Source organism: Leopardus geoffroyi, chromosome E1 (assembly GCF_018350155.1).
Source record: "Leopardus geoffroyi isolate Oge1 chromosome E1, O.geoffroyi_Oge1_pat1.0, whole genome shotgun sequence".
Taxonomy (NCBI): Eukaryota; Metazoa; Chordata; class Mammalia; order Carnivora; family Felidae; genus Leopardus; species Leopardus geoffroyi.
Window position 1 is genome coordinate 42,425,677 of NC_059330.1, and position 18,217 is coordinate 42,443,893.

Here is an 18,217-nt window from a genome sequence, read left to right on the forward strand (position 1 = left end):
GTCAACACAGCCCTTCACCCTACACGTCATGACCACTGTGTGCCTCAGAAGGACGGGGACACCTACCCCACCTTGGCCCCTCTTGGCCCCACCCGGCCCATCGGCTCCCAACCCTGGGAACCCAGCTGTGGGTGCTGAGCTAGGCCGTTGGCGGGGCAATTAAAACACCAAATGGGTTCCAACAGGGTTAATCACAGCCGCATTTATAGAGGCGCCTTTCTCTGAGGATCTCCAAAGACCTCGCTGCGCATGATGTCATTCCTCCTCTGGGATCCCCCACCCTGGAATACCACCAAGAAGCTGGGGCCAGAGTGGGTGAACAGCAGGGTAAGGGCAGTGCCGGAAACAGCCCAGGCTGCTGCCACCCACTTGGGCAGGCAGATGAGTGTTCGGGCTGGCAGAGAACAAGGGCCCTCAGTCAATGCACTACACATAAGGGGCCAGCCTGCTGCCAGCCAAGCGCTTCTAAACACCACATCCAGACCTATTGTGTGCCAGGCCCTTGCTGGGCCGCAGAGACCCAGCTGAATAAATCCTGGCCCTGCCCTGGCCCAGCATGGCCGACTTCTGTCCACGGGACACTGGGCTAGGTCCTTCGCAAAGTCCGCGTGAAGTCCTCCTGGAGCGCGGGGCAGGGGAGTGGCAGGGAAGGGTGAGGAGCCTCAATGAGGATGCTTCGGGCCCGAGGAACCGGGCTTCACTTTGGAGAGGGCAGCTGTTGGAAGCCAGCAGACACCGTCAAGCTAGGAAATGAACCATTTTAGATCCCTCCACTTGGGTGGCAGAGCAGAGGGATTGTGGCCAGAGAAAGGAACAGCAGGAGGCTGGGCCCGTCTGAGTTAAGGGCACTGAGATGGTGACTGACAGTGCGAGAAGCAGCGCTGGGACTTTGTGTGAGGGATCAGGGGGAGGAAGTAGTCAGAGGTAAGGGAGCAGGGGCTGCTGCGGTGCCAGGGAGGGGAGGAGGCGCTGCGGGCTGAGGGGCCAGGAGAGCCCGCAGCGCTGGCGCAGATGGACCGGGCCGGGCCGCCGTGGGGCTCGGCTGGCCCTGAGGGGCCAAGGGGCCTCCTGCCAGCACACTGGGAGAGGTTGGGGATTGGGACAGCCGAGGTTGGGGCATCCCTTGTACCCTCCCCTTCCCCCCCCCTCCCCCGGCTTGGCCGCAGCACCAGCCAGTGCTGTTTCACGGCCTCGTTCCTCCCCCTAGAGGCTCCTGGAAGGACAGCTGCTTTCTCTTGGTGAATGAGTTTGTGGTTTGTAGGTGTCTTTGGTCCTAGTGCCCAGTTGCCAGGTGGACCCCTTGCCTGGCAGGCAGGTGAGCCCTTTTAGGTGCCGGGGGATGGGGGGGGGCGGGGACACAAAATTCATTGTGGGCAGTTTCTAGAGATCATGCTGGCCTGCTGGGAGGGTGGGGAAAGGCTCTCACCACTGTCCGCCCTCATGTGGCCACAGCAGCTGGAGCCAAAGTGCACCATCTATGCAGTCTGGCCACCTGGGGTCCTAGTCCTGGCTCTGCTCCAAGCGGTGACCTTGGAGCCAGTAATTTCCCCTTGTTAATTTCCCCTTAAGTTCCTCATGGTTAAAACCGACATAAAACCACCCACCTCAGAGGTGCTCAAGTGTGATCAGTGGCTTGATTGTATAATTTATTGTCAAAACCAAGCTTTTTACCTCCGTGAGCCAGGAAGTATGGCCCTTGGAGTGAAGATGGGTGTAAAAGTTGGGGTGCCTGGGTGGCTCAGTTGGCTAAACATCCATCTCTTAATTTCGGTTCAGGTCATGACTTCATGGTTCCTGGGTTCGAGCTCTGAATCAGGCTCTGCGCTGACAGCGAGGCACCTGCTTGAGATTCTCTCTGTCTCCCTCTCTCTCTCTCTCTCTCTCTCTCTCTCTGCTCCTCCCTGCTTGCACATTCTCTCTCAAAATAAATAAATAAACATAAAAAAAAAAGAACGTAAAGGTAATGTAATTACTTGCAAAGCCCTGTGCATATGTGTGCAGTTATCCCTACCACGGCAGACGCTGGAAGACCTGGCTGCATCCTGTCTCCACCTGCCCGTATCTCCTGGGCTGGGCTCCGCCCTCCAGCCAACATCTGAGAGGCGGGGGCACTCAGGCTCTTCCTCCCTGTCCTCCCCGTCTCCCAGATCGACTGTTTCACTCCCCTCGGCCCTTGCCAACCCAAGATGCTCTCTCCAGAGAAGTAGGGGATGCTGACCATGAAGTTCCGTCCCAGATGGCCTCAGCTGAGGGCCACTGCCCCATTGGGAGGCTGTCAGCCGGGGCAGGCGTTGGCCCAACACCTTCTCTGCACCAGGATCACGACTCTGGGCAAGCGGTGTTTACTAAACCAGCGAAGGACCTATTTATAGCCTCAGCTGCTCTTCTTGCTGGGTCACGAGTGAGGGGCAGGGTGGCTGCTCAGAGCGAGGGAGGCAGTCGGCCGAGGGAACCGGGCTGTGCCCAACTGCCACTGCCCAGACCCCTGGGCCCCTCCGCATGGCAGAGGAGACCTTCCCCTTCACCTCCTCCGCGCTGCGCGCTCTCCGCCTGCAGCGGGAGTGGCTGGAGTGGGAGGACCGGCGGCGGGCTGCGGCCCAGCAGTGCCGAAGCCAAAGGTGCCCCCCCAGCACCCGGGCCCGACTCACCAGACCACGCCGCTGCTGCCGAGACCCGGCCGTGCACAATGCTCTGTTCTCCGGTGACCTGCCACAGGTCCAAGCCCTGTTCCAAGATGAAGACGCTGCCAACATGATTGTGGAGACTGTGAGCAACCAGCTGGCCTGGTCAGCTGAACAGGGTAGGGAGCACCCAGTGGGGAAGAAGATGAGGGAGGGTAAGGGGGTGGGGGTGGGGGTGGGGAAGAGGACAGCCTTGGCCCCGCCGCCTCCCTCCCGACCACAGCCTTGACCATTCCTTCCTACAACCCATTCTAGCTCCCTCCTAAGCAGAGATGAAGCGTAGTTAGCGGTTTGTATGTCTTTTCAGAGTTAAAGTTATATTAACATATCAATTACATGGGAACAGTTATTCTGATGCAATTTTTTCTCTGAATATATATATATATATATATATATATATATATATATATATACACACACACACACACAAACACATATTTAAGGGGTTTTTTTTAAGTTTTTTTATTTTGAGAGAGAGAGTCATGTAAACACGATCGCAAGCAGGGGAGGGGCAGAGAGAGAGGGAAGGAGAGAATCCCAAGCAGGTGATGCAGGGTTCAATCTCATAAACGTGGGATCATGACCTGAGCCGAAAGCAGGAGTTGGACGCTTAACCGACTGAGCCACCCAGGCACGCCTAAGATTTTATTTTTAAGGATTTCTGCTCAGGTCATGATCTCATGGTTTGTGAGTTTGAGCCCCGTGTCTGGCTTTGTGCTGACAGTGCTGAGCCTGCTTGGGATTCTCCATCTCCCCCTCTCTCTGCCCCCCCATCCCCGTGCACGCGCGCACATGCACCCACTCACTCTCTCTCTCTCTCTAAAATAAATAAACGCTTTAAGATTTTTTAAATAAAATAAGTAAGATTTTATTTTTAAGTGATCTGTACACCCTATGTGGGGCTCAAACTCACAACCCCAAGATCAAGAGTCACGCACTTCACTAACTGAGCCAGCCAGGCGCCTCCACATAATATTTTAAATAGATGCATAAATTATATTGTATGAGTGTGCCATGATTTATATAACCAGCCCCCAAATAGACTGGGTAGATAGGGTTCCTTTTTTAGAAAATTATTTTAAATAGCAATATGATGAACATCTTTGTGTACTTGCCAGAGAGTTTCCTTAGGTGCTATTCTGACCCGTGGGTTTGTCCGTGTAAACCAAATACCTCAACTGAGATCGCCCTGCTCTTAAGACCGACAGAGATTGCCTCAAATCCCACACGTGGATCTGGGGGCTCAAAATCCTCGGAGAGCTTATGTTCTCACAGTCACTGCCAGCGTCAGACTCCTGCTTGGCCTTAACTGTTAGAGATGTGACCCGACCCAGGGTATCCTGGTCTCATCCTGCAGCATATCTATCCCCAAATGGAACTCGGCCTTAATTTCAATCCTAATAAAAAACAAAGCATGCTTTACCCCAAATTTGGCAAACCCAGGAATCTCCTTCACCGTACTGCAAACAACTTACAGTTGGATATTAGGCATCTGCGTCCTAAGCCCTTGGGGGTGCCTGGTTGGCTCAGTCGGTTGAGCATGTCTGATTTCAGCTCAGGTCATGATCTCACCTAGGATCAAGCCTCGAGTCAGGTTCCACACTGAGTGGAAGAGCCTGCTTGGGACTCTCTGTCTCTGTCTCTGTCTCTGTCTCTGTCTCTATCTCTTTCTGCCCCCTTCCCCCACTCTCGTGTGTGTGCTCTCTCTCTCTCTTAAATAAAAATTTAAAAATTTAAGTAAAATAAAATAAAAGGCTGTCCCAATTTATATTCAGTGAGCCCCTCTCCGTAGGTACAGCCCTGCACAGCGTTTGTGCTCAGCCAAGGGTGCAGAGGGAAGGCCAGGGTCAATTGCATGCCACAACCTGCCCTGCGGATATCACATACCCCGCCCCCAACACTGCCTCCTCTCCCCAGGGTTCTGGGTGCTGACGCCTAAGACGAAGCAGACGGCACCCCTCACCATTGCTGCTGCCCGAGGCTACACCGACTGTGCCCGCCACCTGATCCGGCAGGGAGCTGAGCTGGACGCCCGGGTCGGAGGCCGGGCAGCCTTGCATGAGGCCTGTGCCCGGGCCCAGTCTGACTGTGTGCAGCTGCTGCTGACCTTCGGTGCCAAGGCCAACGTGTTGTCTGAGGAGGGCACGACCCCCTTGCACCTCTGCACAGCCCCTGAGTCCTTGCAGTAGGTGCCCAGGGGAGGGGTGTGTGTGTGTGTGTGTGTGTGTCCAGCTCACATGGCCGGAAGAAGGGGAAACACCTCACATACACATGTCCTCACAACAACCTGGGAGACAGGTGTCATCCTATGGGTGAGAAAACTGAGGCTCAAAAAGTTTTAGTAACTTGTCCGTCATGTGAGCTAAGCCCAGGGGGCAGAAGCCTTGTTGTTTTTTTGGAAAACCTATCCCAACCACAGTCTCTTAGCCTCTATGCATCCTCTGTAGCCAAATTCCTACCTGTTTTAAGGCAGGCATCAAGAAAGATGTAGCCCAGTGTTTCCCAACCTTAGTACAAGCCCCGGCCACACACACACCTCCTCCTCCCAAATTTTAAGATCGACAAGTTTTTCCAGGGGTCGAGGGTTGTGCCGAATGGGTGAAGGGGAGGGGGAGATATAGATCTCCAGTTACGGAATGGATAAGGCAGGGGAATAAAAGGCACAGCATAAGGAACATTGTTATAGCGATGTAACAGGACAGACGTAGCTACACTTGTGAACATAGAATAATGTATAAACTTGTCAAATCACTAAGTTGTACACTTGAAATTAATGTAACGTTGTGTGTCAACTATACTAAAAAGAAAAAAAAAAACTTAAAAAAAAAAGATTAACAGGGTTTTGGCCCCCCCTACATGATGGCATTCGTACTTTTCCAGATCAGGTCCCCAGCCGGGGCTGGCAGTGGTAGGGAGTCAAGGGCTTCTGGGAGACACTCCATAGCCCACATGCTGGGGACCTCTCCCCAGCTGGATCTAGATCAGCAATGGACCCAAGTGATTCTAAGTTTCCATCCCTTTCTTGAATTCTTATGAGCACACGGTGCACTTTCCAACTGACATTATCCTTTTAAGTGAACTTACCGAAACCCTCCTGAGTGAGCTCTCCAGTGTTATTTATTTATTTTTCATTAAATTTTTTTTTAATCCTTATTCATTTTTTTTTTTTTTTTTTTTTTTTTTTTTGAGAGACAGAGCGCGAGCGCGGGAGGGGCAGAGAGAGAGGGAGACCCAGAATCCAAAGCAGGCTCCAGGCTCCGAGCTGTCAGCACAGAGCCCGACGTGGGGCTCCAGTGCCCCAACCACGAGATCATGACCTGAGCCGAAGTCAGATGCTTTACCAACACTGAGCCACTCAGGCACCCCTCTTCGGTGTTACTTAAGTGTGGTATTTAGAGACAAAAATTAGCCCATGATTAGAACTGACCGAGGAAATAAAGTTTACGGATGACTGGGCTGCTGCTCCATTCTTGGCCACGGAGCATGGAGCCTCCTGCATCTGTGAACTGAGGAGGGGTGGGGGGGGGGGCTGGAATACTGGCCATTTTGGGGAGGGACACTGACACCCGGTCATCAGGGTTTTGCTGGGGATGCCGGATCTGCTCCTGGGCTTCCGGTGGCTCCCATTCTGGCTTTTTAATTATAAATTACTGTTAGTTTAATTGCATCATTAATGGAGTTTGTTTCGTGTTTGTTTTACCCCGTGGTGGTTAATGATGTATGTTTGCCTCAACAGTGTTCTGGCCTATAATTTTTCCAGGGACTGGAAGACTGTGAAACACGTGCTCCCTAAAATCTGGGTTTTGTTGTTTTCTCTAAGGGAAAGGGGAGCGGGTGGGTCTTCAGGTGCCTTCCTCTGCTTGAGTGGATATCACTGGTCCAGAAGGGTGGTCTTCCAGGTTGGAGGCATGAAGAAAATATTAGGACTTCTATTTCTTTTTCTTTCCGTCTCATACTCTAATTTTCTATGCGTAACATTCATCAAGGACACAGTAGTGGGTTTTCAAAACATTTTGTGCTATCAAAATGTTAGGAGACCACTGGCAAGGGGATCAGAACCAGGCCCTGGGGCGGGACGGCGGGCGGGGTCCCAATCCGCTTGGGGAGTCAGGTTTCAGAAACAAAAATTAGCCCATGATTAGAATTTACTGAGGAAATAGATTCTGGGAGGAACTGTCTGAAGCAGTGAGTACTAATTCTGACGCCGCCTCTAACTTGCTGTGGGTCCTTGGCCGTGCCGAGCCCTTTCTTGGCTGAGGTTTTATCTGAAACCTGGAGATGTTCCTGGTGACATCGATAGGCCTTGAAGCTCTGCCGTCTGTCCTGGGGCTTCTGTGAGTCTGATGGTGCACACCACGCTCGCTTCCAGCCTCTAGGCGAGCGGGATGGGAAGCAAGGGGGAAGGGGATGACCGCAGGCCAGGCCTTGGTCCCTCAGCATTGGCCTCTGGGCCTTGCGCCTTGCCCCCAGGTGCGCCAAGCTGCTGCTGGAAGCGGGCGCGACTGTGAACTTGGCGGCGCAGGACAGCGAGATGACACCCCTGCACGTGGCGGCGGCTCGCGGCCTGGAGGAGCACGTGGCCCTCTACCTGGAGCACGGCGCCAACGTGCACCTGCGCACCAGCCAGGGCGAGACGGCCCTGAACGCGGCGTGCGCGGGGGCCGAGGGCCCAGGCAGCTGCCGACGTCACCAGGCGGCAGCGCGCCGGCTCCTGGCGGCCGGGGCAGATGCCCGCGCTGCCGGGCGCAAGCGCCACACGCCGCTGCACAACGCCTGTGCCAATGGCTGCGGGGGCCTGGCCGAGCTGCTGCTGCGCCACGGGGCCTGCGCTGGAGTGCCCAACGGGGCGGGCCACACGCCCATGGACTGCGCGCTGCAGGCCGTCCAGGACGCCCCCAACTGGGAGCCCGAGGTCCTCTTCTCAGCGCTGCTTGACTACGGGGCCGAGCCTGTGCGCCCTGAGGTGTGCAGGGAGGGCCTGTGCAAGGAGGCCCGAGTTGGGTGGGGAGCTCACGGCTGGAATTCCTCCCCACCCCCACCCCGGGAAGAGGGGGACCGAGAGACTGAGAGCCCGGCTCTGTGGTCGTCTGTCCCCACCTTGGAAAGGACCACTGAGGGCTATAGGGGAGCGTGTCTAAGGAGAAGAGAGCTCCCAAGGAGACTGGTTGGGGCCAACAGGTTGCAGCCCACTTGAAGGTGGGGTAAACCGAGGCATGGGAAAGAGTGGGGAGAGACGCAGACTTTAGCCTCCCAAATTTGGGTGTGAATGGGGCTTCGGCTTCGGCTGGGCTTGGGTCTGCCCTTGGCCGGGAGAGCTATGGTGACCCTAAGACCCTCTTTTGATTCCTAGATGCTGAAACACTGTGCCAACTTCCCTCGGGCCCTGGAAGTCCTGCTTAATGCCTACCCTTATGTCCCATCCTGTGATACCTGGGTGGAGGCAGTGCTCCCAGAGCTGTGGCAGGTAAGCATGTCCACCCCAGGGGCACAGCTCCTTCCTGGGCTCTGGGGGAGATGGAGAGGAAGGATGAGCCCCAGGCCTTATCCGTCCAGGGTGGGCTTCTCAGGGCCCCCCTCCCCCTGGCACCTCAGAACAACCTCTAATCCCACACACCTCTCCTGCCTCTGTCACTTGTGCCAGCATGGGCATTTATCAGCGGGCTGTGTTGGCATCTTTGGAGTTGGGCGTGGGTGCAGTCATGGCTGAGACCCTGCCCTACAGCGCGGTCCCATCTCCCATGACCCCTGCCGGGCCTCTGGGCTCTGAATCTGAGTCTTTCAAGATGCACCAAACACCTGGGGCGGGGGTGGGGGGGTGGGGGTGGGGTGGGGGTGCATGTTGCAAATGCCCCCGGGGCCCCCAGCTCTAGGTCATCCTGAGAGGTCAGAGTCAAGGGTACTGGGCCATCTGATCCCGTTCCACTCCTGGCCTAGGAGCACGAAGCCTTCTACACCTCGGCCCTGTGCATGGTGAACCAGCCCAGGCGGTTGCAGCACCTGGCCCGGCTGGCTGTGCGGGCCCAGTTGGGTGGCCGCTGCCGCCAGGCCGTCGCCAGCCTCCCACTGCCCCCCGTCCTCAGGGACTACCTGATGCTGCGTGCTGAGGGGCGTATCCAGTGAGCCCCACGCCAGCTCATCCCTCCGGCGGCTTCCCGAGCTGCTTGCTGACCTCCAACCCCACCCGGGCTTCCGCTATCCGACGGGAAGGTCTGCACACTCCGCCTTCACCCACCTCCATCTCCTTTGCTTACGTGGATGCCCCCCCCCATCCACCAGGCCCCCAGGCGAGGAGGGGGGATCCTTGTTGTTCCCCCCATCCCCTGCCACCCGTGTACTTGCCTGGCCTCGTCAAGAGTCACAGACTCTGCCTGTACCTGCACTGCCTCTGCCCGAACTGCCTTTGTTGCTTGACGGGAAGACCTCGCTGACGGGTCTTGAGACCCATGCCCGGCAAGGATGCCGGAACTCCCTTTGGGAATCACAACTCTGATCATGCCCTTCAGCGGCTCCTCACTACCTGCAGGCTAAAATCCAAATTCAGTAAGATTGATACATCTTCCACCGCTGCCTCCGCCAAGCTCTCTGGTCCTCTGACCCCCTCCCCCCGCCTTCTCCCTCTGAGGTTCCTGTGACCCAGCCTTAGCAAACTTAGCAGCTGGTTGCTGGATAGGAGCCACGCTGCTTCGCTTCCAGGCACCTGTATGCGCTGTTCCCTCTGCCTGGTGTACCCTTCCCGCATTTTTTTAGCCTGGTCGAAGCTGAGGACAAAAGAGCGCTATCAGCCCGATAGCACGATCTCCTCAGAGCCCTCTTTGGATTGCACTTTTAAAAATAAGAGCCTGTGTCTGCATCAGCTTGGCTGAGACCGGGACTGCATTCCTGGAACAGGCATTTCAGCAAACGGTTGTTGAGGAAGGAATAAATGCGTGATGCCTGGGACCCGTTTACGGTCGTGCCCCCCTGTGCCCCCACCGGTGATGCATGGTGTCTTAAGCAATGGTCACTACACTTGTGGTCTCTAAGGGCCTGTGACAGGAGGACAAGCCACCAGCTGTCCCCTTCTCACTTCCTCCTCTGGCCCCCGAGTCTAAAGTACCATCATTCATCTTTAAGAGGAACCTTTTGAGCCAAAGCAGTTTTTATGAATGCAAATAAATGACTTGTGCCCAGAATCAAAGCGTGGATGTGTGAGATTGAAATGTGGCTGAGATACGGGGCACCTGGGTGGCTCAGTCGGTTGAGCGTCCGACTTCGGCTCAGGTCATGATCTCACGGCTCAAGGGTTCAAGGGTTCGAGGGTTTGAGCCCCACATCGTGCTCTGTGCTGACAGCGCGGAGCCTGGAGCCTGCTGCAGATTCTGTCTCCTCTCTCTGCCCCTTCCCCGCTCACGCTCTGTCTCTCAAAAGTAAACATTAAAAAATTTAAAAAAAAAAAAATGTGGCTGAGGTCCCCCTCACTCCATTTCTTTCACCCCACCTTTGTGCTCTTCCGTGGTTCCCAAGTTTTCTGCACGGAGCACCTGTTACACTTGTGATAGGAAAAAGGGTATAAGGACAAACAGAAGGCCCCTGCCAGACCCTGAGCCTGTCGTACCCACCGCAGGAGAGTCCTTTTGCTGAGGGACCTGGGCTGTCCCCTGCCATTACTACCTGGAGTCACACGGTAGAGATGGGTCAGGAGTCCTGGGGGCCGCCTCCTGCCGCTGTCGCCCGGCCCACTCTCCTCCGTGGAGAGTTGCATCTGAGGATCTTCCCTTCCCCCAACACGAGGACGGTTTTGTACCTTGGCATGCAGAGAGGCAACCTCTCCTTTCTGGAAGAAAGTTTTGCTTTAATTTCGCAGACCCAAAGAGAAGAGAGGGAAATCCTCTCTAGTCCTGGGCCCAAGCTGGGAGCCTCGCTCTCAGGGGAGGATGCTGAGGGGTCCACCCCTTAACAGTAGGCAGACCCCAGTGAGCTCTGCCTCTTCTGTTCTATTTACAGCCGTGAAAAAATGCCCACTTAATAAAACCCCCAAAGAGACATGAGATTAGGTATGTTATTTTGGGGTAGGAGAAGATCTTCCAGGGTGAAAGCATACAAGATTAATAGATTGGATACAGAAAAAAAAAAAAAAATTATTTGGTTATAAAACCACCAAATCTTAAGCACAAGTAAACGACAAAATATTGGGGGGTGCCCGGGTGGCTCAGTCAGTTGAGCATCTGACTCTTGATTTCGGCTCAGGTCGTGATCTCGCAGTTCATGTGTTCGAGCCCCCACTGGTAGCGTGGAGACTGCTTAGGAGTCTCTCTCTTCCTCTCTCTTTGCCCCTCCCCCCTCAAAATAAATAAACTTTTAAAAAAAGACAAAATATTGGGGGGAAAATCTGCAACTAAAAGATTTCACTTCCTTCATCTGTGAGGATAGGAACAGTATCTGAGTTTTTTGTTTGTTTTTAATGTTTATTTATTTTTGAGAGAGAGACAGAGTGGGGGAAGGGCAGAGAGAGAGAGACAGACCGTATCCAAAGCTCTGAGCTGTCAGCACAGAGCCCGACGTGGGGCCCGAACCCACAAACTTCGAGATCATGACCTGAGCCAAAGTTGGACGATTAACTGACTGAGCCCCCGGGGCGCCCCAGGAACAGTATCTGGTTTATTCACCACTGGTGACTGGGTGCCTGTGCAGGGCTTTGCGGAGAGCGGACCCTCCAATATCTGTCGAATCCATGAATGGTGATGCTCAACCTCGCCAGCAATCAGGAAAATACAAACTGAAACAATAATAAGATACTATTCGCCCACCAGATTGAGGGAATTAATTGGTAAAGACTGATAACACACAGTGCCCAGGAAGATGGAACTTTTTGCTCGTCCTGTTGGTGGGAAGAGAAATTGCCTTTTTGGTGGGCGATTTAGCGGCACCCTTAAGCACTGCTCCCCAGTTACACAAAAGGCTGGCACACATGGGAACGTTCGCCCCAGCACTGCCTGCAAGGAGGACACACGAAGCGGGAAATCGTGAATAAATCCATACTCTGGCGTACAACGCGGCCCTTACAAAGGGTAGTCCCTCCAGCAGGAAAGAACTGGGGAGGGCTTCCACGTGACCAGCACAAGGTATTACCTTGGAAAGATTTTCAAGGCCGTTGTTGAAGAGAAAAAAATAGGTCGGGATGCGATACGTCCAGCAAACAAACAAAACCAGACCCCACGATCGCAGATGAAGAGAGAACGGCCCAGAGGCAGGTGCCCAAAAATTCTCCTCTGGGAGGGGAGAAGGACTGTGACAGTGGGGCATTTCACGGTCTGTATTTAAGGGGCGCCTGGGTGGCTCAGTCGGTTAAGCGTCCCACTTCGGCTCAGGTCATGATCTCGTGGTTTGTGGGTTCGGGCCCCACATCGGGCTCTGGGCTGACAGCTCAGAGCCTGGAGCCTGCTTCTGATTCTGTGTCTCCCTCTCTCTCTGACCCTTCCCCACTCATGCTCTGTCTCTCTCTGTCTCAAAAATAAACATTAAACAACAACAACAACAACACACATTTATTATCTTATGGTTCCTATGGGTTAGAAGTCCAGACATGGACTTCTATTCATTCTCTCTATTCTGTTCTCTTCTATTTTCACTCTCTCTCTCTCTCTCTCAAAAATAAACATTAAAAAAGAAAGAAAAAATATATGGTCCATATTTTAAATTTTTTAAAAAAATTTCAATCCCACCATGTGTTTGTTGTTGTTGTTGAAGTAGGCTCCACGCCTAGTGTGGGGCTTGAACTCACAACCCTGAGATCAAGAGTCTCATGCTGTATGACTGAGCCAGCCAGGCACCCTGCCACTATGTGGGGTTTTTTTTTTTAAGTTTTTTTTTTTCATATTTGAATTTTTTACAAACAGGTACCCATGGATTCTTGTGAAATTAAAAGTTTTTTAAGGGAAGAAAACACAAAAGGCCTAAACAATCAATTTACAAAGTGACTGAAGAAATACGAAAAATGGAAAACTCTCTAGTAAGCCAATGAAGGAAATCAAAGGAACAGACACGCCTCTCTCTATCAGATTGGCAAACATGGATGAATGACACAAAGTGCTTGGGGAAGGAGCAGTTTTAGCAAAACAGACTTACTGTACACATTCCAATCCAGGTGCCCTGGAAAGCCCCTTTCAAAACACTCTTAACTGTTTCTTGTCCTTTTCTCTACACGTTCATAAAATGCATCCTTTGCTTGCATCAACCTCCCCGGTTTCTTTTTTCTCTTTAAAAAAAAAAAAAATTTTTTTTAATGTTTATTTATTTTTGAGACAGAGAGAGACAGAACATGAACGGGGGAGGGTCAGAGCGAGAGAGGGAGACACAGAATCTGAAGCAGGCTCCAGGCTCTGAGCTGTCAGCACAGAGCCCGACGCGGGGCTCGAACTCACGGACCGCGCGATCATGACCTGAGCTGAAGTCGGACACTTAACCGACTGAGCCACCCAGGCGCCCCTCTTTTTTCTCTTTAAAAAAATGTTTAGGGGCACCTAGGTGGCTTGGTGGGTTAAGCGTCTGACTTCAGCTCAGGTCATGATCTCGTTGTTTGAGAGTTCGAGCCCCGCATCGGGCTCTACTGTCAGCGCAGAGCCTGCTTCAGATCTTCTGTTCCCTTCTCTCTCTGCCCCTCCCCTACTTGTTCTCTCCCCTCCCCTCTCAAAAATAAATAAACATAAAAAATGTCTACTTCTGGGGGGCGCCTGGGTGGCTCAGTCAGTTAAGCATCCGTGTTGGGCTCTCAGGGCTCCTCACAAGGAGCACAGAGCCTACTCGAGATTCTCTCTTTCCCTCTTTCTCTGCCCCTCCCCTGCTTGCTCTCTCTCTCTCTCTCTCTCAAATATAAATAAACTTTAAAAAATTTTTTTGTATTCTTGAAGTATGGTTGACATACAACGTTACATTAGTTTCGTGTATACAACATGATTCTACAATTCTATACATTATGCCCAACCTCCACTTTTATCAACCCTTCATCCCAGCAGCTGAGCATTCCAAGTCTACCTCACCCCTAGCCAATCCTTCTTCCTTTTCTGTTCCATCCATTTTCTTCCCTGCCACGGCCGTCTTAGGACTTCACCTTTGGCCAGCAGAGAAGAGAACTCTCTCAAATTCCCCATCTCTTCCCTCCAGCTTCTCCGAATCCAACCATCATTCATCGAATACATCTTGACCAAGTAACTCCTATAGGCAGGCACCGGAATCGATTGGGGGGATAGTGGAGTAAAAATAAATAAATAAATAAATAAATAAATAAATAAATAAATAAATAGGACACGAAAACCACAGCTCCTCCCTTTAAGGAATTTGGTAAAACAAAAAAATTAAAAACGACAATACAGTATGATAAGCGTCCTGGCAGAAGTCGGTCCATGCAGCTTACGAAACACGAGAGTGTTTGTGCCTAGTCCCCAGATGGATTAGTCAGATAGCTGGGGCAGTCAAAAAGCCGGATTTCCAGCCTCCTCTGCAGGGCAGCCCTGGCCACTGGCTGCACCCTCCTGGGCTTCAGAGGTCACTGCTCAGTCAAGTATTCCCTTCTCAGATAGCCTTGATTTTCACTTCCCCCTTTCCCTCTGCTCTTTCCTCCTTGTAGGATCTTGTATCAGGATTCTCAGAACCTCCCCCCACTAGTCCCCGTTCTCTCTAGCCTCCACCCTGTTTTGGGGGAAGGAAACAGTAGTGGGTGCCATTCACGCTGCTATAGGAATGGAAATAGGTACAACCTGCTAGAGGGCATGTATCAAAAACCTTGATAATGTGAACACCCTTCGATCCAGCAATTCCATTTTTTGGAATTTATCCTAGGGAAAAAATCATGGATGTGTACAAAAATCTGTCATCAAAGACACACAAAAATTTTTATTGAGACACTGTTTCAAAACAACATACTGAAAACAATCTAGATGTCCATCCAAATGAGATAATTAGCTTAAAATTAAGACGCAACAGAGGGCACTTGGGTGGTTCAGCTGGTTGAGCGTCTGACTTTGGCTCAGTCATCATCTCAAGGTTCGTGAGTTTGAGCCCCATGTCGGGCTCTGTGCTGACAGCTCAGAGTCTGGAGCCTGCTTCGGATTCTCTGTCTCCCTCTCTCTCTGCCTCTTCCCCGCTCATGCTCTCTCTCTCTCTCTCTGTCTTTCTCAAAAATAAATAAACATTAAAAAAAAAAAATCCCTTGCTGGGGCGCCTGGGTGGCTCCGTCGGTTAAGCGTCCAACTTTGGCCCAGGTCATGCTCTCACGGCTTGTGGATTCAAGCCCTGCGTTGGTCTCTGTGCTGACAGCTCGGAGCCTGGAGCCTGCTTCGGATTCTCTGTCTCTTGTCTCTCTCTCTCTCTCTCTCTCTCTCTCTCTCTCTCTCTCTCTCTCTGCCCTCCCCTGCCCATGCTCTCTCTCTCAAAAACAAATAAACATTAAAAAAGATTACGGTGCAATATGGAAGATAATACTGTTGAACAGCTACTTAAAGCTATGCTATGATGCTATAAAAATATTCGGTGACATAGGAGACGCTTCATGGTATACAATTAATGAAAAAAGGAAGGGACCAAATACTGACAATAAGATCATACTGACAGAGAGAGAGGAGAGAGAGAGAGAAAGAGAGAGACAGCTTGAGCACAGGCACTGGATGACTTTAGCTATAGCACAAATGGCCTCATGTGGACAATTATTTATTCTCTGTGAGCCTCAGTTCCCAAACCTATAAAATGTGTATAATAAGAGCTACTTGATTGGGCTCCATAAGATAATGTATATGAAGTAGTTAGCACAGTACCTGGCACATAATAAACTCTCAAAAGCGCTAATAGTGGTTCAGCTCATTGGCTTATTCGTTCCCTCAAGTATTTATTGAGAGCCCTTGAACTTGCTACTCTCTCTGTTTGGAACTTTGCTTGATAAATCTCTATTCACTCTTCAAAACTCCGTGTAGCTATATTATGATGCCCTGCCCCCTCCAGCATTCTTCAAAATAAAAACACTAAATTTTAACCCCCCAAAATACACATATGCATACATTAAAACAATACCTTACCTTTCAGGGGCACCTGGGTGGCTCAGCCGGTTAAGTGACCGACTTCTGCTCAGGTCATGATCTCACGGTTCATGCGTTCGAGCCCTGTGACAGGCTCTGGGATGACCGCTCAGAAACTGGAGACTGCTTACGATCCTGTGTCTCCCTCTCTCTCTTTTTGCCCCTCCCCCACTTGTGCTCTCCCTCTCTTTCAAAAATAAATAAACATTTAAAAAAAAATCCCTTGGGGCGCCTGGGTGGCGCAGTCGGTTAAGCATCCGACTTCAGCCAGGTCACGATCTCGCAGTCCGTGAGTTCGAGCCCCGCGTCAGGCTCTGGGCTGATGGCTCAGAGCCTGGAGCCTGTTTCCGATTCTGTGTCTCCCTCTCTCTCTGCCCCTCCCCCGTTCATGCTCTGTCTCTCTCTGTCCCAAAAATAAATAAACGTTGAAAAAAAAAATTAAAAAAAATTAAAAAATAAAAAAAAATCCCTTGCTGGGGCCCTGGGTGGCTCCGTCAGTTAAGCGTCCGACTTCGGCTTAGGTCATGATCTAGCGGTTTGTGGGTTCAAGCCCTGCGTCGGGCTCTGTGCTGACAGCTCGGAGCCTGGAGCCTGCTTCAGATTCTGTGTCTCCTTCTCTCTCTGCCCCTCCCCAACTTGTGCTCTGTCTCTCTATGTCTCTCAAAAAATAAATAAACGTAAAAAAAAAATTTTTTTTAAATACCTTGCATTTCACAAACGTACTGTTGATCAAAAGAAGCCAGACCAAAGAATTGAAAGCAGGGACTCAGATAGATAACTCGTACATCAATGTGCGTAGCAGCACTATTCACAATAGCCACAAGGTGGAAACAACACAAATGTCCATTAACAGATTAACGGATGAAGAAAATGTGCTATATACATACGATGAAATATTATTCAGCCTGAAAAAGGAATGACATTTTGGTAGAGTCTACAACATGGATGAGCCCTGAAAACATGGTTAAGTGAAATAAGCTGGATACAAAAAAGACAAATATTGTACGATTCCACTTATATGAGATACCTGGAATAGGAAAATTCATAGAAAGTATAATAGAGGTGGGAAGGAGGCATGGGTATAGGAAATGGATAGTGGTGATGTGTGCATGACATTATGAATGTCCTTAATGCCACTGACTTAGCCACTTAAAATGGTTAAAGTGGGGGCGCCTGGCTGGCTCAGGTGGTAAAGCATGTGACTCTTGATCTTGATCGCAGTCATGAGTTTGAGCCTCAGGTTGAGTGTAGAGATTACTTACATAAATAAAATAGGGGCACCTAGATGGCTCAGTCAGTTGAGCATCCGACTCTTGGTTGCAGCTCAGGTCATGATCCCAGGGCTGTGGGATTGAGCCCCACATCAGGCTCCATACTGAGTGTGGAGCCTGCTTAAGATTCTCTCTCCTTCTGCCCCTCTCCCCCACTTGCACATGCTCTCTCTCTAAAACATAAATCAACCAGTAAGTAAATAAATACATTATATGGTCAAAACGGTAAATTTATGTGTATTTCACAATAAGACTTGGGGGAAAAAAGCTAGATGGTTTGATTCCATTTATACAAAGTACAAAACCAGAGAAAACTAATCTATGGTGACAGAAGTCAGTGGCTGGAAAAGGACATGAAGAGGGGTTATGGGGTCATTTGCTATGTTTTTATCTGAGTGTGGGTTCCACTGGTATTCAATTGGTGAAAACCACCAGCTCTTCACTTATAAGTTTACCCCTGTCTGCCTTTTTTATACTTCATTCAATAGTTCACCAGAAAACGACAAAAATCCTAACATGTCTTCTGGAAAAAAAAAATTTTTTTTAAATAATCTCTATGTCCAATGTGGGGCTCAAACTCACACCCCCAACCAGGGGGGGAGCCAGCCAGGCACCCCCGAAAGAATTTTATTTTTGAGAGAGAGAGAGAGAGGCAGAGTGTGAGCGAGGGAGGGGCAGAGAGAGAGGGAGACAGAATTCGAAGCAGGCTCCAGGCTCTGAGTCGTCAGCGCAGAGCCGGATGAGGGGTTCGAACTCACGGACTGCGAGATCATGACCTGAGCCGAAGTTCGACGCCCAACGGACTGAGCCACCCAGGCGCCCCATGAAAGAATTTTAATTGCAAAAATCCGGATAAGTTCTCGGGAGATGAACCTTTTTCCTCCTGTCTTTTTCTGTGCTCCTTTTCTTGCGCCTTAAGCCTGCGCTGAATCTGTGCCTTCTTTGAAATGCTTTCTCGCCTTATTCACCAAGGTCCCACGCTACCTGGGGCCACATTCTTGGAGCAGCCGGCCGGTGACTAAATTGCCTCCTGTCTGTCTCTAGACTAGCCTGAGTTGAACTTTGGGAGGTCAGTCCTCACTGATCCCGCTAACCAGGAACTCAGCGCACAGGACAGAGCAGTATTAAATCCAATCAGCCCGGGAGGCTGGGAACAAGACCGGAAGAGCAGGCTGGGACAAGGGAAGCGCCGCTCACGTTCTGCCCAGCTGTGCCAGCCCGC

General features: G+C 51.3%; 1 protein-coding gene across 1 annotated transcript; it reads left to right on the forward strand.

Annotated features, from left to right (window-relative positions):
• Positions 1 to 1,982: 1,982 nt before the first annotated feature.
• Positions 1,983 to 9,853, forward strand: ASB16 (ankyrin repeat and SOCS box containing 16). The gene is made up of 5 exons (XM_045489128.1): positions 1,983 to 2,800; positions 4,599 to 4,866; positions 7,152 to 7,644; positions 8,032 to 8,145; positions 8,616 to 9,853. The coding sequence occupies exons 1-5, from the start codon at positions 2,500 to 2,502 to the stop codon at positions 8,799 to 8,801; spliced, it is 1,362 nt and encodes a 453-aa protein (XP_045345084.1). The 5' UTR covers positions 1,983 to 2,499; the 3' UTR covers positions 8,802 to 9,853.
• The last annotated feature ends 8,364 nt before the right edge of the window (positions 9,854 to 18,217 follow it).